This window comes from Ctenopharyngodon idella, chromosome 2, assembly GCF_019924925.1.
Source record: "Ctenopharyngodon idella isolate HZGC_01 chromosome 2, HZGC01, whole genome shotgun sequence".
Taxonomy (NCBI): Eukaryota; Metazoa; Chordata; class Actinopteri; order Cypriniformes; family Xenocyprididae; genus Ctenopharyngodon; species Ctenopharyngodon idella.
This window is the reverse complement of record NC_067221.1, coordinates 26,029,145-26,052,645: the sequence shown is the minus strand read 5'-3', so window position 1 is coordinate 26,052,645 and position 23,501 is coordinate 26,029,145. Positions and strand designations below refer to the sequence as shown.

Below are 23,501 nucleotides of genomic sequence, written 5' to 3'. Positions count from 1 at the left end.
TTAGTGTACAGTGTTTTATAATAATAATTTATTCTATTTAGTGTCCATTTCATTCATTTAACATATTTAATATTGGGGGCATCCAAGTTATTTGACATATTTGGGAAAAAATTAAAAAGTAACGCAATAGTTACTTCTCTGGTAATTAGTTACTTTTATAATGATGTAACTCAGTTACTATATCAGTTACTATTTGTGAGAAGTAACTAGTAACTAATTACTTTATTAAAGTAATGTGCCCAACACTGTTCATGATCAACAATAATGCTATAGCTTAATGTCTAGAATAGCGATTTAAGTCTGAATTTCGAGTTCTCTGTTTTTAGTAGACAGAGACGCTCCTCTCCTATAACAGATAGTCTGGGGGGTTGGGAGAGGCAGTTTAGTAGCTTCATCGTGGGGGTTCAGAACAATAGAGGTGTGAATCGTGCTCTTTCATATGGAGAGTGTCGGACAGCCAGCCGATGATATGTTTTTTAACTTAAAGAGCAGGCAAAGTTCCTTTCAGTATAAATCTCTTGATGTGTCCATCTTGTCAAGTTATGAATATTGTGATGTATTTAAAGGGTTTTCATAAAAATGTTCAATTGAAGTGTTCAATACATTTGTTTCAACTGGTTTTGTAGAGGTTTAGAATGTTTGAGCAGTGTTGATTGTCAATCGGGCACTATCTAAAAATGAACTGAGGAACGCGTTCATGCCAACTCTATAGAAACGAATGCGAGTGCAGCAGTCAGGCGCGGATTGGGCTGCAGTGTGCAGGGGCACGGATTGGGCCGACTATTTTTTATTATTGTTATTATTGTTATTATTATTTCAAATAATTTCAAGCGTGAAAAAAGGCCCCCATTGAAACATTTTTTAAAAAATAAGCATGTCATTGGAAAGATGTGACATTTGGGTCACATCTGTCCAATCAGCTGCTGGTCAAATCATTTTAATTTCAGTTTCTCTGTACTGTACTATACATGTTGTAGCCATTAAAGAAAACGTATTTGGTTTCATATTTATATTTAATGCAAATATGTCGGGAATATGTCGGGAGACAAGGAGTGGCTCAGACACAATTTTGACCACTTATTTAATTTTTGTTTTGTAGAAAGCCTTTCTTTAAAGTGAATTTCGTTTTGTATAAATTTTATCTTAATTTTAATCAGTGTTTCATCAATCAATTGCCTGGATTTAATAAATAAGAAGCAAATATAGCAGACAATATAATATAACAATATAATCAATGTGTGTGTGTTTTGTAGACATGGGCATTACAGAAGGTCATGTGCTGTGTTTGCGAGCATCACGTACGACGCATATGTCTTTAAATTAATTATTTATTGATAATTCTAATTTATTCAAAACCCTTATTTACATAAATTTCACATGATTTTATAAAAGTGGCTGTTTATAACAAACTTGTATATGTGAGCAGAAAAATCTAGACACGGACCTTACTTTTACCCGAGACAGATATTATAATCGTCTTTGTAAGTTCCGTGATTTGGCTCTATTTATTAATTTTATATTATTTTTATTTCTACATCAAATACCACTTATACTGAAATTAAATGAAAGCATGATTTTGGTGCATAAGATTGGTGTGCGAACAACAGCTCAGGGAGGTCAAAAAACACATGGAGAAGTGTTAGGGTAATACAACATCAGCAATCACAGACATTCACATTACACTGGATTAGATTTCTCAGAGTACTGTTGAGTTTGCGCAAATAACAGTAGGTAGTTTGCTCTGAAATTTTTATAGTGGTTATCTGAGAAAAACACAAACATGGCAGATTAGGACCTTAAAACTTTTTTTCACATAGCAGCAAAATCTACTTAAAATACTCTGTCATTTTTTATCATAGAGACAGAAGTAATATATCAATTGAAACTATAGAATGTCTTCTTTTAATTGTGTACACTTACAGTAAAAACTAAATGTTGTGCTTTTTGCAAATTAAAGAAAACTAACATGATGCGTGACCTGTCATCTCTCTCTGAATGAAGTCCAATCTGATACTCCCTCAGAAAATGAACTGTAACTTAGTGAATACTAATCACACAAAAATGAGACATATGTCTAAAGAAACGGTGAAATGTCAGGTTTTAAATCATGTAAGTCAAATCGAAAACTAATATTCTCTGTTTATGTAATCTGTTTGAAAAGAGAGCAATGTCAGTCATTCGTGACTCAGCTCATTATCCACTAATGCGGCTACGCCCACGGAGCGCACGCTATTCGGATGTAAATTCTGAGGCGATACATGCAACAGAGAGTGAACGTCCGCATCAGCTCGGAAAAACGCATCAAGCTTCGTCAGATTCATGTACTTTTCATCGTTTTGAGATGCGATGAGGAATAATTCTAAAAGGATTTACCTCAGAGGAAGAGCATGAATGGATTCAATTCCATTTCGAGGATCAACTTGATCAAGAAGAGGATTGTGAAAGGTATGTTTTTTTTTTTTTTTTTTTATCCCTAAATTTTTTATTCTAATCGCGATATAGAATTGTGTCTGTCAATATTAAGCTGCAAAAAAGACTGTTTAAATATGAATCCTGTATGTTCTGTCTGTCTGTGTGAATGATTATTGGCTTTTCCCAAAAAATATTCCTATACTGAGATAAGTGAAATCGAGTGAAATATGTAATAAATATTGAAATAAAATGTGTTAGCAACATATTAAACTACATTTATAGGCTCTATAATATAACAAATAAGATACATAAAATGTCATAGCAATATGAATGTTTTGACAATATTTCTTTTGGCCTGTTTTACAGATTATGAAGAGTTTACTGTAAAATAGCCTATATAGTGCTACTTCAATGAAGCTTTCGTTCGCAAGGAATGATGAAAGCTTTGCATCACAGAAATAAATTATATTTTAAAGTATATTAAAATAGAAAACCATTATTTTAAATTGTAATATTTCACAGTATTGTGTAGTGTTTTTTTTTTCTGTATTTTTAAATTAAATAAATGCAGGCTTGATGAGCATGAGACTTAGTAATGTGTCAAATCTTTTGACTGGTACTGTAATTAAAAATATAGGCCTATACAAAATTTTCTTCACATGATGTGCAATAATACATGCATGCATGAGATCACAAAAATCATGTTTTCTGTTGAGAGTGGACATTATATTAATGTTAATACAATAGCTGATATGATCATGTTATCAGCATGCTCACAGAGGTTTTTTTTCTTTTTTCTTTTATCTCACAGATTTGAGAATCATAGTGACCAGATATTGGCACACATTGGACAGCATGAATATGATACTGGGATCACTAACTGGAAAGGGTTTTTTTTTTTTTTCTTTTTTTTTTCCTCCAGTGCAGAAACACCAAATGCCAGGTATGTGATGTTCACATATATCTTTAAAAAAAGATTTATTTCTAGGTATAACTGTGTACTCAAAATGTGTTTTTGACTCTCATTTATATAGTTAACTATATTTTAAATAAACTTCAAACAAAAAACAAAACAAAAAAAAAGATATATTTCTTTTGTCATTGCATTCTTTCTTAGTTCACTCAGTCACATTCCTCCCTGAATGGCTCATTATGCGGCTCATTAGGGGCAGGGTCTTAGGGTGTACTCACACTAGGCACGGTTGCCTTGAACCGAGCCCGAGCGCGATTGTCCCCTCCTCCCCACTCCCCCGCTGGCCTGCACTCACACTGCACTTAATGTTCCAGGCCGAAGCACGCTTACGTCATATACAATGCAGCTTTTTGAATGGAAGAAAACAGGAAGAAATGCACTTTCGCTAAGATACTGCCTAATATATAGGCTATTTATAATTTATGCCGTGCAGCGATTTTCAATAACATGTATCAGAGGATTATTACAAAGGCAGCTGACGTTAAAGGATTAGTCCACTTTCAAATAAAAATTTCCTGATAATTTACTCACCCCCATGTCATCCAAGATGTCCATTTCCTTCTTTCTTCAGTCGAAAAGAAATTAAGGTTTTTGATGAAAACATTCCAGGATTATTCTCCTTATAGTGGACTTCAATGGTCTCCAACACCTTCCCTATTAAACTTACGGGAAAAAACGGAACTGGCACCGCGTTTGTTCCGTAAGTTGAATAGGGAAGGCGTAGGACATTTAGCGTAAGCTTTTTGAAGAATACGGAATCGCGTTCTGGTGGAAGCACTTGTGATGCAATCAAATATATAAAGCATATACATTTTTCATTTTTTTAAGAAAATGACAGATCGTTTCGCTAGATAAGAACCTTATTCCTCATCTGGTATTGTTTAAATCCCTTTGAAGCAGCACTGAAACTGTAATTTTGAACTTCAACCGTTTGGAGACCATTGAAGTCCACTATAAGGAGAATAATCCTGGAATGTTTTCATCAAAAACCTTAATTTCTTTTTGACTGAAGAAAGAAGGACATGGACATCTTGGATGACATGGGAGTCAGTAAATTTTCAGGAAATTTTTATTTGAAAGTGGACTATTCCTTTAATGGAGGAATTTGCAGCTTTACTCGCAAACTACAATTCCTGTTCATCAATAAGGTGAGAATCAGACCCGTTATAAACCCAGATACATGCGAATTAATTACTTGAATTGATAAGTGTACTATCAGAGTAGTAATAAAGATGTTTGCCGTCATAATGATGACAGTAGCGCACACAAAAGTAGTAACTGTTAGGTGCTCTGGCACGGTTAGCACTCACACTGCATGCAAACTGCGCTCGAGCCCAACCGAACCGCGCTCTGGCCCACCTCTTCCAAGCGGGCCAGGGCTGGCTAAACAAACCGTGCCCGGGCACGGAACGGAGCGATCACACTTGTCAAACGAACCGGGCTTTGGGGGTCAAACGCGCTTGGGCATGGTTCAGAGCGCCTAGTGTGAGTACACTCTTAATCTCCTCAGGTGTGAATCATACCATTATTCATGAAGATTCACGCCTCTTTGCATACGGCCTGTGTAAACAAAAAGTGTCTTAGAAATTTTAAATCAATACAATGTTTTATTTGTCAGAGTAGGCAGGATAATTTCCACATCATTTTGAAGCAAAAACTCTAGACTAAAACAACTTTCATTCTAACAACTTTCGTGCTCATAGTTAGACAGCTGCCCAACAAGAAGTTGGCTATTATGGGTTGTTTGAAAAACACATGCTCTGGAATTTGATATACTCCTCCTAGGCGATTAATCCGATCACCACCAAACTCGGTCGGCATAAAGTCAAGACATTGACGATGCTAAATTGCGAGTGGATTTTTGATATCTCAAACAGTTTGGCCGTGGCGAGGCAACAAATTTATGTTGAGAAAAGGGACACAGGAAGTGTGTTATAACTTATGCATACATTGATATTTATGAAACTTCAGCTATATGTTCGTTGTATGAGGATGATCACATGGATGTGACTATTGTGAGTCAAAGTTATAGCGCCACCAGCAGGCAACAGGAAGTGTCACTTTTAAAATGCTTTGAGATCACCCTCTTATTTTTACCCGATTTGCTTCAAACTTCATCACAATAATGTCAAAACATGGCAGATGTAGACCTGTGAATGTATTTGCAATATCTTAAATATTGTTGCCATGGCAACATGTCAAACTCTAATAATATTCTTGGGTGTTTTTGAGGCTCTTAACATGCTTCAAATTGCATGAAACTCAACACACATATCAATATTGTCGACCAGTAGATATGGGCAAAGCCTTAGAAACGGGCGTGGTGGAGGGGCTCATTAACGCCACCTTTTGACTAAAGTTGGGATAGTTTTACCTAAAGTCACCAAACTCAGTACATATATTGTTCTCATCAAGCCAGACAACTTTTTAATTTACAGTCATTAGCTCCGACCAACAGGAAGTCAGCTATTTTGGTTTGAATGTGGATATTTTGAATAATCATGCTCTCAGTTTTTATGTACTCCTCTTAGGGGATTCATGGAATCGCCACCAAACTTTCTGAACATGATGACAAGACAAAATTGTGACAAATGACAAATGATGACAAATGCTAAATTGTGAATGATTATAGGATATCTTGAATGGTCTTGCCATGGCAAGGGTTTAAAGTAAGAACAAAAAGGGAAACAAGAAAATACTTTTTTTTTTTTTTTTTTTTTTCACCATCCAAGGCTTTTTAAGGGGCCTTAACGTGCTCAAAAACTCTTGAAAATTGGCATACACATTGGAATCTGCAGCCATTAGGACGCCGCAGAGGCTGGGACCCGGGTGTGACACAGGGGCTCTACGGTGCCCCCTTGAATGGGGTCCGAAAACTTGGTCCGTATATCAAACACATTTGCATGTATTAGTATGAAACTCGGTACACATACACACCTCATCGGGCCTAACAACTTTCCTGCTCTAAGTTATACGCCAGCTCAACAGGAAGTCAGCTATTACGAGTTGTTTGAAAAATGCGTGCTCTGGAATTTGATATACTCCTCCTAGGCGATTAATCCAATCATCACCAAACTCGGTCAGCATGAAGTCAAGACATTAATAATGCTAAATTGCCAGCGGATTTTTAATATCTCAAACGGTTTGGCTGTGGCGAGGTAACGAATTTATGGTGAGAAAAGGGAGACAAGAAATAACTTCTGCATACAGCGAACATCATGTGCGACGCATATGTCTTTAAATTAATTATTTATTGATATAATTTCAATTTATTAAAAACCCCTATTTAAGTAAATTTCACATGATTTTATAAAAGTGGCTGTTTAAAATAAACTTGCATAAGTGAGCAGAAAAATCTAGTTACCTGATACTGATATTAAAATCGTCTTTGCAGGTTCTGTGATTTGTCTCTATTTATTGATTTTATCATTTTATTTTTTCATCGTATACCACACATATTGAAATTAAATGAAAGCATGCTTTTGGTGCATAAGATTGGTGCACAAACGATAGCTCATGGAGGTCAAAAAACACATGAAGAGAAGTGTTAGGCTAATACAAGATCTGCAAACATAGACATTCGCATTAAAGGGTTAGTTCACCCAAAAATGAAAATTAAGTCATTGATTACTCACCCTCATGTCGTTCTACACCCACACGACCTTCGTTAATCTTCGGAACACAAATTAAGATATTTTTGATGAAATCCGATGGCTCAGTGAGGCCTCTATTGAGAGCAAAGTCACCGTCTCCTCTCAAGATCCATAAAGGTATTAAAAACGTATTTAAAACAGTTCATGTGAGTACAGTGGTTCAACCTTAATATTATAAAGCGACAAGAATACTTTTTATGTGCCAAAAAAACTAAATAACAACTTTTCAACAATATTTAGTGATGGACAATTTTAAAACACTGCCTTGAAGCTTCACAAATCTTTTGTTTCAAATCAGTGGTTCAAACCATTGATTGAAATTATATGGATTCTCCTACTTCTTTTTTCTTGAAAAAAAGCCTAGAGCGCATAAGCAGCTTCATCGACTGAAACTTCTAGATGGAAGAGTAACAACAACACAAATGGAAATGAATGCTTTTGCTATTTCTTTTTATGAAAATTTATACCATTCAAAGCCATGTAATGGAGAAGATGCTGACGTACTTCTGAGTGACTTACCACAATTATCGAGAGCTGTCCAAGAGTTAAATCCTGGAAAGTCACCTGGTTTGGATAGTCTTTCAGCCGAGTTTTATAAGGCTCTTTGGAACTTAATTGGTCAGGACTTGTATGATGTTTTGGTGGAAAGTATTGAAAGAGAGTCCCTTCCTCTAAGCTGTCAGAGAGCAGTTTTAACTTTGATCCCAAAAAAAGAGACCTTGGTTGTTTAACACTCTGGAGTCGGAGGTATCGCCGGCGATACCACCTCTGTTTTTTTCTTACCAGTGTGAAAGAGACTCAAAATACTCAATGTTGCACATACAATTAAGAGTTATACACCATTTTAATCTGTTGAATATCTTCTTTTATTTGTGTACACTCAGAGTAAAAACAAAATGTTGTGCTTTTTGTAAAATAAAGAAAACTAACATGACGCGTGATCTGTCGTCTCCCTCTGAACGAAGTCTGATAGTTCTCAGAAAATGAACTGTAACTTAGTGAATACTAATCACAAAAAAATTAGACTTATGTCTAAAGAAACGTTGAAATGTCAGGTTTTAAATCGTTTAAGTCAAATCAAAAACAAAAATTTTCTGTTTATGTAATCTGTATGAAAAGAGGGCTATGTCAGACGCCCGTGATTCAGCTCATTATACGCTAATGCGGCCACGCCCACGGAGCGAGCGCTCTATTCAGATGCAAATTCTGAGGCAATACATGTATACATCATCACAATCGTGTATTTATCATCTTCAAAAGTGTTTATCTGCATGTTATAGCCATGATTATAGCGATCTCTGGAAGCCTCTGTTAGTTCCTGGAATGTCACATGATATGCCTCTTTTTTTACTGAGATATTTGTGGACTAAAGGTGCACATAGCGCCCTCCGGCTGCAAGTATGAATTGAAAACACAGTATCCAGCGCTCACAGTCATGACAATAAATATTTAATAAATATTACTCCTCTGTATAGAAAATTGTCATAAACATATGAGAATCCATCAATATTTCTCCAAATGTGCATGCTTTTAAGCATATTAAGAAATTACGGTCAATATAAGATTTTAAGACTCAAAATGTGAAGCTTGAGTCTTAGATCTTTTTAATGATGTATAGTTTGTCAACTGCACATTAACATTTAGGCTATATAATATAACAAATATATTAGCCTACATTAAATGCCATAGAGGTAGGAATGTTCAGACGTTTTGCATCACAGAAGTACATTATATTTTAAAGTATATTAAAATAGAAAACCATTATTTGGTTAGAGACTTAAGACTTCTTAAAAAAAAAAAAAAATGTGTCCAATCTTTTGACTGGTACTGTAATTCAACATAGGGCTATACAAAATTTTCTTCACATGATGTGCAATAATGAGATGCATGAGTGCATGCATGAGATCACAAAAATCATGTATTTTTTGTCAAGAGTGGACATTAATCCTCTTATCAGCATGATCACAGAGGGTTTTTTCACAGCCTACCTGACTGAAAGACCTCATTATTGTAGCAAATTAGCTCAAAATAAATATGAATAATTAATCATAACTAGTTATAATTAATTATAAATATTTGGATCAGTTAATAAAATTAACTTAATGTAATAAAATTAATATTACAGTCAATTAACCTGTTGTCCAATGAACACACAGTGTTAATTGTTTATTAATTCTAAGAAATGTTCATTTCCAGGTTATGGGAAATAACAATCTTATTGTACAGTACTACTCAGAGCCTGTAGTCAGGATCTGCATGAATAGGGACTCCAGTATATGAGCGTGAAACACAGACAACTTTACGTGTGACATGAACAAGACTTTGTTAACTAGACTAAACACTTAATTACTCTAACATGCACACACATACATGCATACAGTTTACCAAGGGAAAGAGAGAGTTGAAGCAGAGTATAGGAAAGCAAGAAGTTACAGCATTGTTTGAAATTCAGCAGATCAACAGCCTTGAGCAAACCATCAGTTTGGTTTTAACAGGCCCTTCTTTAAAAGGGGTAAGGATATTCAATGTATCAGATAATGAGACTAAGTTTGATACTTGCATGTCTCTCCAAGTTAAATTAAAATTGTCCTGATGCGATTTGTGGAGGCTCCCGTTGAATCTTTGCTGATATTGTCTTGATGAAAGAGAACCAGTTGGATTCAGAGGATCTTTGGCGAATGGAAGGTCTAGGCTGAAGCCTGGCACAAGCTTGGGGGTTCCTTAGAAGCTTCTAGCTTCTCACAGCATCATCTTAACATCAGCATTTGTCAGTAAAAGAGAAGAGAGCTTGATCTTGTGATCAGTGAATATAAGGGGTGAAGATGTCACACCCTCTCAAGGTGTCCGAGCCAATAAGGAGTTGCCCCCTCGGAGGGAACTTTACGAGTCTTTGTGACTTTGGCAGGATATTAGCATAAGAAACTGGACTGGATGAATGATAGAAGAACCTTCTAGATTCTTATAATACTATTGTGTCACAGAGTTAGTAACATGTAACATAAATTACCAAATAGGAAACGAAAGTTGGAGTCCGTAGATACCAAACATGCTACCAATGTAATTTCAGTTAACTGTACATTTGCAACTCTGGAACATTAATACCAAAATAGTTCAAAGGAGAGAATTAATACATAGAATAAAGCCTATAAAAGGAAAGTCATGAGATGGGAAAATTGGATACATGTTTATATATTTCCCAAGTGGTTATATAGAGAATACATAGGATTAAGAGAGTTTATTTGTCCTTCTCAGAAAGAATGAAGTCAGAGTCACTGGTCTCTGCAAAATTCTTTCTGATCGTAAAAGTACCATGTATCTGTAACAGGACACCTAGTTCTGCCTGTGTGTTAGCTACGTTTGGGATGCTAGTTGCAGTTTTAGGGGGATGGGTTCACAGAACTTTGATAGAGTGAGTTTATGGGTAATTCATTAAATATAACGAATAATTGTGTGCCTGATTGGTCCAGACGCTACATTATGCAGCTCATTATGAGGCTCATTATGCGAATCTTTTGTCTTCTCAGGTGTGAATCACAGCATTATTCATGATGATTCATGCCTCCACGCATACTGTGTTTCTTGACAAAAAAATGTCTTAGAAAATTTAAATCTCTCTATTGTTTTATATGAACGAGTAGGCAGGATAATTTTTACATAATTTTGAAGCAAAAACTCTTGTCTACAACCTCCAATACCCAGAAGTCGTGTGAACACAGATTTAATATATATATTTTTTGGCCTTATTTCAGTGACTTAAGTTTTTTGTTTTTTCAATAACCACGCATAAACGTTATTCCTTAAAAAAAAAAAAAAACATGTACATACATGTTCCTCACATATTATTGTAGCCTAGTTTGTGCTGAATACTGATACTGAGTACTGACACTTTTGTCATTAATATGTTTATGAACAACTGAAAAAAGCACAAATGTCAGGGCATGTCAAAACTTCTCCAGGGCCCCAAAAATCCTCAGACCCCAGAGGGTTAACCTGTTAGCCAGCCCCCCCGCTTTTGGAAAATCCCAAGAAATGACATGCCCAAACTAAAACAGATACAGTTCATGAACCCTTCGCACTAAAAGCATAAGTATGGTCTCATTTGAAAGTAAAAACTTTGCAGTTTATTGTAAAGTCATAATTAATTGTTGTCACGATAAAGAAAATAGTTAAAAATAGCTTCAAATTTTTGAGAAGTTATTGGAAATGTATTTTTATGAAGTATCTTTTTGGAAATAGAAGTGAAGTTGGCATTGTAGCAATCTAGAAATGCACTGCAGCTAAAGCCACATATCTGACCATGTTATATTTCAAATCTGAAGATAAGTTCAAAACTCTGAGTTTTATTAAATGTTTTTCAAGACCATGTCATGTGACTTTATTTTGAAAAGACTCTAAAATGCTAACTGATGTTTATTGCCATCTTCTAAGCACCTATTCAATGCATTGTCTATTGTAGGAAACTTTTTCCTCGTCGAAGCAGAGACCAGGAGACGTTGGGATATCTTTCAAGCAGAAGTTACTCTTTATTGAGAAATGCGCTGTGCGTCGCTGTAGTCATCCAAGTCCAACTAAGGCAGTGTACTTGGTAGTTCATATACATTCAAGGGGGAGGGATACATAGAGTAGAGGTGGAGACAATCTAAACAAAGCATGCAAATGCAGTGCAGGAATCAGCCCATTCCCTACATTTCCCAGCCATGATCTAATCAGCATAACAGTGTCATTCAAATGCATAGGTGCTAATCCACTCAGTCTGACAGTATCGCCCATACCTTTACATTATCATAGAGACAAAGGCACAGCTGTATCTTGAGCTTGTCTTGCCAAATGGTTAGGAAGTGCATGAAGACAAAAGGTTAATGTTACAGACACCTGGGCTGCCTGCCTTGATCTCCTTAAATTGTCATTACCTTTACCTCAAAATGTTAAATACAATATACTTCACCTTAATATTTCATGTGAGGTTATGTCAGGATGTAGGATCAGCAGATCTTAAACAGATTCTTAAATTTGTAATCCCACACTATATTGTTTTGTGGTGCTAATTGCCCCATTCGGTTTCAGTCTCCCCTGCACATATTCATACCTTTCCGGCCTGGTTATGGTGCTAATTATTCTTTTCTTTGTCTCTATTATAATTACTGACAATGTTCTATTCAAGTACATTTAATCCCTCATTTCTTTTACAAAACTTCTTTGAAACTGTATCTAATGCCCTTCTTGAAAAAATATCAGTGAGCTTTACAATTCAAAATGATTTATTTGCATTACATTTGCTCAGAACAGATGCATCTCTATGAGCTCGCTAGCATGTTAGCTTAGCACACCAACGAAACACGACAATTTATAAGATTAAAACCATGTTTTTGCTCCAAACTTACAAGTCAAATGTTTTAAATAACTTTCTGTGATGTGATGTGGCTTTGGATCAAAAATCAGACAGAATATATATTCTTTTATAGTATTCTGCACAATGAGAAAAGCTATCTCGATTAGCATTGCATTATAAATATGATCTATTATTATTAAATATCCCACATGAAATGAAGAACACAGATAAAACATATATCGTCATAATCGCATATTTATTGTCTTCAAAAGTGTCTATCTGCATGTTATATCCATGGTTATAGCGATCTCTGGAAGCCTCTGTTAGTTCCTGGAATGTCACATGGTATGCCTGTCCTTCACTACGTGTCATTTGTGGACAATATGTGCACAGAGCGCCCTGTGCATGCTTTTAAGCTAAAAGCCCTGAGGGATGTTATTTTGTTGGGTTTTTTCATGACGAACATACAGAAGTTTTTTCTCAATGAATGTGGCTGACGTGCATATTTCAAAGAGAAGGTAACAACTCCGTTTTTTATATTCATAACTCCTGACGCATATTAACAAATTACGGTCACTATAAGATTTTAAGAGTAAAATAGAGGTCAAAAATCGAGGCTTGAGTATTAGATCTTTTTAATGATGCATAGTTTGTCAAGGTTATTACATTACATCTAACAGTAAATTTGAGCTAATTTAAACAAAGAAGCTTCAGTGCGTCATGTCCTCGCTAAGGTTAGGTCACATCGGTCTTCTCTCGTTTGACCAAGAAAAAGCCTTAGATAGAGTGGACTACTCTTATTTATTTAAGACTTTTGGAGCTTTTGGATTTGGTCATAATTTTGTCTTTTATTAGGCTCATGTATAGTGATATTTATAGCATGTTAAGAGTAAATGGTACATTAACAAGACCCTTTTCACTGACAAGAGGAATAAGACAGGGGTGTCCTCTATCAGGTTTACTCTATGCTATTTCTGTTGAGCCTTTTTTAAGTCTGCTGAGAAAAAGAATAAAGAATATGTGGTATTGGTGTTCCTGGCTGCCCTAAAGTTCCCCAATTAAAACTTATAGCATAGCTATAGCTTTTGATACAGTGGATCATTGTATTCTGTTAAAGAGATTAGACCCTGAAGTTGGCATTCGTGATGTTGCATTAGATTGGTTTGCATCATATCTCACAAATAGCAGTTTTTCAGTGGAAATTGGAGAATTTTCATCAAGCTCAGTTCCCGTCACTTGTGGGGTGCCCCAGGGCTCAATTCTGGGTCCAATCTTATTTCCTTTATATTTACTCCCTCTCCGCTTAATTTTTGAGTCCCATAAAGTTTCATATCACATTTATGCCAATGATGCTCAGCTCTATTTTCCTTTAAAATCAGGTACTGATTCAGTGTCCTCTCTGCTAGCTTGTTTAGAGGACATTAAGGTTTGGATGGACAATAATTTCCTTCAACTAAATCAGAAAAAGACTGAAGTTATGTTGTTTGGCCCTTCACACCTTTTAAATAATCTAAGTTCTACCCTGGCCCCTTTCAAGAAAACATTCACGATAAAGTTAAAAATCTGGGAGTTACTGTTGTGTTGAGAAGTATAAAATACTTGATGTTCTAGTCATAGTAATTGCTTACTATAATACATGTAATTTGGAACTGCACCACTAGGGGGCTCTAGTGAGAAATTGTGTTGAGTAATGTGGAGAACAAGAATAAATGTTGAAGTGTTAGTTATACACCGCATGGAGTGTGTTCTGTTAAAAGGGTGAAAACACCACTGTTACCCTTGACCCTGAGTTAAAATTTGACAAACAAATCAATTCTGTAGTTAGAGCCAGTTTTCTGCAGCTTAGGGGACTTCGCTTAAAAATATTCTGAGTTTTAGTGATTTGGAGACTGTTATTCATGCATTCATCTCAACCAGGTTGGACTATTGTAATGCTCTATATGCAGGAATAAATGTCACGGCTCGTTTTTTGACAGGGACAAACATATCACACCTGTGTTAGCGTCACTTCACTGGTTACCTGTTCAATTCAGAGTTGATTTTAAGGTTTTAGTATTTGTATTTAAATCACTTCATGGTTTTGCCCCTACTTATATTTCAGATCTTCTCCATTCCTACTCTCCTGAGAGAACACTTAGATCTTCCACCCAGATGTTATTAAATGTTCCAAAATCTCGACTTAAATCCAAAGGTGACAGGGCTTTCTCAGTTCTTGGTCCAAATCTCTGGACTTCCCTGCCTTTGTCTATTAGACTATCCCCTACTCTATCCACATTTAAATCTTCTCTTAAAACATTTTTTTTTTTTTTCTCGGGCATATGCTTAATTTGATAATATTTTAGTTTTAATTTTGTTTTATTTTGCATGGTGATGTTTTTATTTTATTAATTTTTGTTCTGTTTTCTTTCAATATATTTTATTAGTATTTAAATTGTATTTTATGAGGATGTTTTTGTCTCGTATGTTGTGCAGCACTTTGGTCAGCATTTATGTTGTTTTATGTTGTTATGTTGTTTTGACCTCAGAGATAGGCAGTATTTTAATTAAATGTACTTAAAATACATATTTAATTACTTTTGAGAGACAGCGTTAAACTACCTCATATCTCAAAGCACATAACATTACAGTAATAATGAACGTAAACAACTTAAAGGTCACTGACCTGTACCACCTGACTGCTGCAGATTAATTTCAACATTGATAGTGTTGATAGCCATCTGATTGGCTGATGCTTGCGTTTGGCACTTGAAAAGTTGCCGTGAGCAGCACGAGTGAAGCGACGCAACGGAACCCACAGTTCAGTTCAACAACGCAGCGTCACCCATTCAAAGTAAATGAGAAGCGCTAATGCAGACGCCCTGTGTGAATGCACCTTAAAGGTGGCTGCTGTTTTGGTTGCGGAGCTCGTGACTGACTTCTGTCTAATTCCGAATACCATGAAAAGCGCTGATGGCGTGTGAAGTCTGGTATGAAAATACGGGCAGGTAGAACATTATTGAAGATTAATGCAAACAGCTAGTACTTGTGAATTGACTTGCTAGCTAAAGCATGACATGTGCTGTCTAGTGTTGCGCAAATTTCAGTTATATCCACTGGCGCTGCGGACAATCCACGGATGGGTGGGTCAAGCAATAATATCACTCTGATTAATTGCGAGAGAAAACACAGTTGGTCATGTCTTAAATTAATGTAACTGTTTGGGTAAAACTGGATGTGTGTCAGTACATACGGTCCATACGTTCATTCTTAATGTGACAGCAGCCTAATAAACCTGCTGCTGTCTGTCATTAATGTTAATCAAGCAACAGAAGAAAAAGACAAAATCACTCATTGCTCCTGACTGAATAACTTTAGTATCTTTATAAGGATCATCAATCTGTATTTAATTCACACAGTGAGGTCTGTGCAGTGTTTTTACATTTGATTATTCATTTTCTGTATTATTTCCTACTTGAATGCTACTGTTAAATAGTTGTTAGTGCTTTTTGAATGCTTTGGCTATACATAGCAACTGAGAGCAACTCTTTCTAACGCCAAGTTCACACTACAGGACTTTAAACATTGGCAGATCGCTGTGCTGTGCAGACCATGACTTGCTGTGGAGTCTTTAAGTCGTTGTGGTGTTCACACTACGTGACACTACGTAAATGATCTGCAACAGGGGGTTACACACTACACAAGCTGACAACAACTCTGTCACCCAACGACTTTATTTGAAAATGGACATTGGGAAGAAATTAGATTAAATTTTAAATTAAATTTAATTAAAATTAAATGAACCGTTTCACACATAAGTTAAAAATATTCTGGCTGACCTCCCAGAGTTAAGGCCACCATTACAACGTTTCCTTTATTGTTTCCATGACGACACGTCATGATTGTCACGTGACACACCGCGGCCACACTGTATGATAGATGTATCGCTTTTCTCACCATGTCATCAACTTTTTGATAATCCGATTCTCGCATATTTGCAAGTGAGTGTTTTGTCATTTAAAAACCTACATCATGATCTTGATCTTAATCTATAACGTGAGATGGGCGCTGCCTTGTTTGTTTGCGCTTTAGTTAAGAGAGTCCTGTCAGTCAGATTTATAGGCTACAGCACATGAATTCATCCATTTGTACTGAAATACATGTGGCTGGTGAACTGGGAGAAGAATAGAGTGAGCTTTATAGTTACTTAAACAGTGTGTATCTCATATGAATAAACGTTGGCAAATTATAGGCCATTTCAACGGATTGTTTCCCTGCTTCCATAGACATCAGTGTATATTTCATTGGCTGTTGTGTTGCGACGCGTGACACCACAGGATATCGAGTTGGCCGACAGCTGCAGATACTTAGCATGCTAGATATTTGTCTGGTGTCAGTGAGGTGTCGGCGACGCGTCAGTGAGCCTCTTTGATGCATCATTCAGTAGTTCACACATAAAGATTGGCGAGCGCTGATCACCCGCTGATTTTCCCCCGATCACAGCCCGACCTGTGGGCGAGCTCGTTAACTTGCAAATCGGGCTTAAATCGGGCTTAAAATCCTGTAGTGTAAACTTTCCATTACGTGTATCTAACTCCACTGTTACTCTCACACTTCATGATTGTGTAAATTTTGTTTGTATTTTTGTATTTTCAAATGACAAATTACTTGTATTTTAATTAAATACATTTTTTTCACAGCAGTATTTTGTATTTTATTTAAATACATTTGATGAGTAAGTATTTGTAATTTGTAACTAAATACTTTTTGATGTATTTGTGCCCATCTCTGCTTGACCTAAACTTGACCTTGACCATATGCAGACGATGTAACTCTGATAATTAGGAATTCAGATGATGTTGAAAATATAATTTCATGTTTGAATATTTTTCAGAAAGCTACCTCTGCACGTATAAATTGGGAAAAATTTACTTCTTTGTTGATGGGAGACTGGCATAGTACAGGACCTCCTCAGTTGCCAAAGCAGTGTAAATGGGCCCAGGATGGTTTAGAAGTTCTTTGCATTTATTTTGGAACTGACTGGTACATGGAGAAGAACTGGGAGGGAGTGGTTGACCGGGTTATTGGTAAAATTCAAAAGTGGAAGTGGATTCTCCCACAGCTATCATATAGAGGGAGATGCCTGGTAATTAATAATCTGGCAGCTTCAATGCTTTGGCATAAGGTTACAGTGTTAGATCCCCCTAAAGAACTGCTTTTTAAGGTTCAAAGGGCATTTGTCAATTTCTTTTGGAATGGCCATCATTGGCTTCCTCCTGGGATGCTTTATCTTCCCATTACAGAGGGAGGTCAAGGTAGAGGTCTGCATTCCCGCGGGGACCCGATAAGATTTCTTGCTGCGCGGGATTAAATTTTGAATGAAAGGTGGATTGTGGTTGGTAACTTTAGTGTACTTTAGGTGGGAGCGGGCGGTCTGACAATAACCCGGTCTCTCCCAAGATGCTTTGACATCAGCGCATCTGTGCTTGAACTTGAAGTGAACAAAACTTTCTGCAGTGGTGGCGTTCACACAGTCCCCAGTTCCCTGTCCTGAGAAACCTGGCAAGATATGTTATTTGCATTAGAGGTCTGCGCGAGTGCACCTTCAGAGAACATTCGACCTTTGTGATCGGATTTTGAAGGAGAGACGTTCTGAAACGGTCGTCAGTCAGCGTCATTCTGTTCTTGTGTGGATGTTAAAAAAGATTTCATTTTGCAGTATGGCTAGTAAGCCAACAGTTTTCGTTTATGTAATTTTGGCATAGCCTATAGTTTTGAGGGACATGTTGTAGGCTATTTAATTTAGCCTATTTTTCTCTGTGATATTTAGCCTATTATTCTTTGTGACATTTTTTCTCTGACATTTTTTAGGGTGTTGACAGCATCATAGACAAATAATAAATACAAATCTTGTATATGCAATATTTTATATTTGTTATCCTCAATCACTCTCTTTCTTTAGGGGAAGTTTAAATGCGAGATTCTGGAAACGATCTTTAGCGGGACCCGTCGAGTCGGGAAGAAAATCACTATATGTGGATAGCGGGTGAACACAGAGTGAATTTTAGGCGGGAGCGGGACGAAAAAAACAGTCCCGCGCAGACCTCTAGGTCAAGGCCTTATACATGTCAAATCAAAAATTGCAAAAAAATATTTCCAAAAAAAAGTGCCTGATGAAGACCTGTTGGTCGAAACGTTGCATTATTTAATAAATTATTTATTGGAGCAGTTATTTTCAGTGTGCGGAATTTGCATTTCTTTTTTCAAATCAAACATTGCAGCAATGAGACTACAAACATTGCAAAAAGTGCTGTACTGCTCTGATGGTATGCCTTGGATTGATTATTGTTTGTATATTCTTAAAGATCTTGGAGGAACAGACCTTGATAAAGAGTTATTTTTAATTGAGAAGCCCTATGTTGAAAATGTGCATTGTTCTCTTTTTAAATTCTATGTATCAATTTTTCAATCATGGAGTTTGTTAAAATTTTCAAGAGTGGGTAATGAAAATTATGGATGTGCAGAACCTTTGTTTTTTAATCCTTTTTTTTTAATCTACCACAACCTCCATGATCAGGTTCTGTAATTAGAAAGTTTTTGAATGCTGGAATAACTAAAGTTATGGACCTGCTTGATATAACAAAAGGTCAGTGGCGAATGGCTCAGTCACTTACTGACCAGGTTGGGATTAAGTCAGTAAGAATAGTGGAAGGGGTAGTCAAAAGCTTTAAAGCTTGTTTCCCTCAGGTATTCACCTCATTTGTAGATTCTGCTTTAATTAATGGCTTATCATTTAAGCCTTTTCCAGCATTAAAAGTTGTCCCAAAAAAATTGGAAATTGAAGAGAATACTAAAGTTTTTTTGCTAAAGGAGTCTGAATTTTTTGATTTCCAAAGTATGGGGAAGAAAACAGTCTATCATATTTGTGTTAAATCTGTGCACTTTGGACATTTGGAGGAAAGGATAGATACTAAATGGAGAACTTAACTTTCTGTGCCAAGAGATGTGAATCCCTCATGGAGGCTTTTGTACAAGCCCCCATTTCCTAAAAAATGTGGAGATCTTCAGTGGAGAATACTTCACAGTGCGCTGGCTACAAACACCATTGTTTCTAAATTTAATGAAATGGTTTTACCCGAATGTGCTTTCTGTAAGGCTTCTGACACTGTTTCATTTATTTTGTTAGTGTTCAAGGCTGGTTCCACTTTTTGTACTTTTGGTAAAACTTATTATGAAATTGGGATTTTCTTTTACCTTTTTTATTTTTGGTTGCAAGTATAAACAGTCTTGGCGTGACCAGTGTGTGCTTGCCAATTTTTTAATGGGCCAAGCAAAGTTAGCAATTTTGAAAACACATCAATGTAAAAATGCTGGTCAAGATGTTGACTTGTTGTCTCTTTTTAAATCATTTGTAGAATTTAGGATTGCTGTTGAATTTGCATATTACAAACAAACTGATAATGTACCCTTTTTTAAAATGAGGTGGGCTGTAAGAGATGCTTTAGTCCGAAACTTGGTCCGTATATCAAACACGCTTGCATGTATTAGTATGAAACTTGGTACGCATATAGACCTCATCGGGCCTAACAACTTTCCTGCTCTAAGTTATATGGCAGCTCAAAAGGAAGTTGGCTATTATGGGTTGTTTGAAAAATGCATGCTCTGGAATTTGATATACTCATCACCACCAAACTCGGTCAGCATGAAGTCAAGACATTGAGGATGCTAAATTGCGAATGGATTTTTGTTTTCTCGAACGGTTTGGCCGTGGCGAAGCAACAAATTTATGGTGAGATAAGGGGAACAGGAAGTGTGTTATAACATCTGCATACATTGATTGATTTTTATGAAACTTCAGCTGTGTGTTCGTTGTAGGAGGCCAATCACATGGATGTGACTATTGTGAGTCAGTTATAGTGCCACCAACCGGCAACAGGAAGTGTGTCACTTTCAAAATGCTGTGAGATCACCCTTTTATTTTTACCCGATTTCCTTTAAACTTCATTAGAATAATGTCAAGACATGGCGAATGTAGACCTGTGAAAAGATTTTTGATATTTTTCAAGCACTGTTGCCATAGCAAAAGACCAAACTTTAATATTTGTTTTGGATGCTTTTGAGACTCTCAGCATGCTTCAAATTGCATGAAACTCGACACACATGTCAGGATTGTCATCCAGTAGACATGGGCAAAGCCTTAGGCGGGAATGAGGGCCTCTATAGCGCCACCTTTTGACAAAAGTGGGGGGTTAGTTTAACCTACAGTCACCAATCTCGGTACACATATTGTTCTCATTAAGCCAGACAACTTTCTAATTTACACTCATTAGCTCCGATCAACAGGAAGTCAGATAGTTTGGTTTGAATGTGGATTTTTCACACTCTCTCTGTGTCTCTCTCTCTCTCTCTCTCTCTCTCTGTAGTCCTCCCTGTGATTTCATGTACTGATTCATACAAACTAATATCTCTGTTTTTTTTTTGTTTTTTTTTGTTTTTACAGAGGAGAGTGTGTGTTTTCTAGACATGGGCGTTACAGAAAGTCATGTGCTGTGTTTGTGAACATCATGTCGTCTTTGCAGGTTCTGTGATTTGGCCCTATTTATTAATTTTATAATATTATTTTTATTATAAAATTATTTTTTATTATTTTTTCATCATATACCACACATATTGAAATTAAATGAAAGCATGCTTTTGGTGCATAAGATTGGTGCACAAACGATAGCTCATGGAGGTAAAAAAAAAAAAAAAAACTCAACTCATGAAGAGAAGTGTTAGGATAATACAACAATCAGCAATCACAAACATTCACATTAAAGGGTTAGTTCACCCAAAAATGAAAATGTCATTTATTACTCACCCTCATGTCGTTCTACACAAGCAAGACCTTTGCTCATCGTCAGAACACAAATTAAGATATTTTTGATGAAATCCGACGGCTCAGTGAGGCCTCTGTTTAGAGCAAAGTTACCGTCTCCTCTCAGGATCCATAAAGGTATTAAAAACATATTTAAAACAGTTCATGTGACTACAGTGGTTCAACCTTAATTATTTAAAGTGACGAGATTTTTGTGTGCCAAAAAAAACAAAAACTACTTTTCAACAATATCTAGTCATGGGCAATTTCAAAACACTGCATTGAAGCTTCACAAATCTTTTGTTTCGAATCAGTGGTTCGGAGCGCCAAAGTCACATGATTTCAGCAGTTTCATAGGCGAGCCGCACCACTGATTCAAAACAAAAGATTTGTGAAGCCAGACTTGATTGTTTTTATTGTTTTAAATATAATTTTATTGTTGTTAAAAGCTCTTTTATTAGCCCTGTTGGGTTTTCTGATCACTCACTTGTTGATTTGTGGCTTTCTGAAATACGTAAAGCCCAGTAGTGCCTATTGGCACTTTACAGCTTTACTAGAAGATGAAAATTTTTAAGACATCTTTGTATCCTTTTGGAAAAATCATAAAAATACAAAAAACAGTGGTGGGACTTCGGAAAAGTTAAAACAAGTCTTGATGAAGTCAGTGAGAGTTCTGGAGCCTGAAGTGGAAGAAGTGTGTTACCTAACCTGCTTGGGGTTTCAGCACAAGGGGCTCTGATTAGGTCCCGTTTAAAAAAAAAAAAAAAAAAAAAACGAGAGTAATGCAGTGTTGGAAGCAGATATCTCCCTGGGTGAACTTTGCAAAGTATGCAGAGCAGGAAAAACTCCTGGATTAGATGGTCTGCCTGTTGATTTTTATAAATTTGTTTGGTCTGTAGTTGGAGAAGGTCTTTTGCCAGTGCTGAATGATAGCATAGCCAATGAACGTTTGCCTTTAAGTTGCAGAAGGGCAGTTCTTACCATTCTGCCTAAAAAAGGCGACCTGCTGCTCATAAAAATCTGGAGACCCGTGTCCCTGCTTTGCACTGATTATAAGCTCCTCTCCAAAGTATTGGAAAATAGACTTAGTAAAGTGAGGGAACAAGTTACTTATCCTGATCAGACCTGTATTCCTGGCAGGTTGATTTCTGATAATATTGTTCTCATTTGTGACTTGTTAAAAATCTCTAAGCTTTTTGGTCTTAAAATGGGAATTGTTTCTGTTGATCAGGAAAAAGCTTTTGACCGTGTTGAACACAAATATTTATGGCAAACAATGATTGCTTTTGGTTTTACTTCTGGTTTTATCAATAAACACAACTTTGTATTGTGATGTTCAGAGTGTTTTGAAGATCAATGGTGTTTTGAGCGCTCCTTTTCAGGTCCAGCGTGGAATTAGACAGGGCTATGCCCTGTCTGGTATGTTATATTCTCTGGCTTTTGAACCTTTATTACATAAACTTAGAACTGTTTTACAGGGTGTGATTTTACCAGGGTGCAATATACACTATTGCCAAAAGTTTTGGGACACCTCTCCAAATCATTGAATTAAAATACTTAGGTGTGTTTTTGGGTGAAGAAACTTTTGTCCTTAAAAACTGGGATTATGTTTTTGAGAAAATTAAATATCGTATTGCCAGATGATAGTGGATTCTACCAAAAATGTCTTTCTTTTGGGACCGCCTGAATTGGACTCTCCAAAGTGTACTATTTTTGCCGAAAGATGGAGGACAAGGCTCAATTCATCTGAGTAGATTTTTGTTTCCAGTCTGTGCAGAGGTTTCTGTGTGGTCCCACAGATTTGGTGTGGAGACCACTGGCATGTACCATTTTGAACCAGCTAGGTGGACAGAGCATTGTTTCTGATGTATTTAAATCAACTCAACACTAGTGGACTACCAAGTTTTTATCATGGACTGTTCAAAGTCTGGAATTTGTTTAAAATGGAGAGGGCAGAACATCACAGTTCACCGTACTGGCTTCAAGAGCCAGTCGTGTATGGAACACGTTTGAGTGCAACCTGTCAAATAAGTCCCAGTTTTCTCAGATAGTTCTGTATGTCTAATGTAGTGACTTTGGGACATGTACTTAAGTTTAACATGGACAATGCTCCTTGCCTCTTTTTATTTTATTTATTTATTTTTTGAAAGAAAAAAAACAAACAAACAAACAAATATTCACAACAAAACAGAACACCCTACCAATTTCAAAAGAGAACAAGGCTGGAGCAATGGGTTTGCAAAACATTTTGGAAAAGGTCTCAAAAACTAAACCCCAGTATTCTAGCAATTTAGGACATGA

At 36.4% G+C, this 23,501-nt stretch overlaps 2 protein-coding genes across 10 annotated transcripts in view; one reads left to right on the top strand and one right to left on the bottom strand.

Annotated features, from left to right (window-relative positions):
* Nucleotides 1–23,501, top strand: part of mier1b (mesoderm induction early response 1b, transcriptional regulator) — a 217,831-nt gene that overhangs the window by 58,018 nt on the left and 136,312 nt on the right. For 8 of the 9 annotated variants that reach the window (XR_007927104.1, XR_007927106.1, XR_007927103.1 and 5 more), the window contains one exon: nt 3,224–3,355. The exons of the other annotated variant lie outside the window; for it this stretch is intronic. Coding sequence is in view for 4 of the 8 variants with exons in the window: in XM_051877332.1 (XP_051733292.1) it covers nt 3,224–3,355 (132 nt within the window). In the remaining 4 variants the exon portion in view is untranslated. The remainder of the gene's footprint in view (nt 1–3,223; nt 3,356–23,501) is intronic. 9 annotated transcript variants of the gene reach the window in all.
* The window catches only part of LOC127503500 (uncharacterized protein K02A2.6-like), a 362,965-nt gene that overhangs the window by 203,791 nt on the left and 135,673 nt on the right, over nt 1–23,501 (bottom strand). The gene's annotated exons all lie outside the window — the stretch shown is intronic.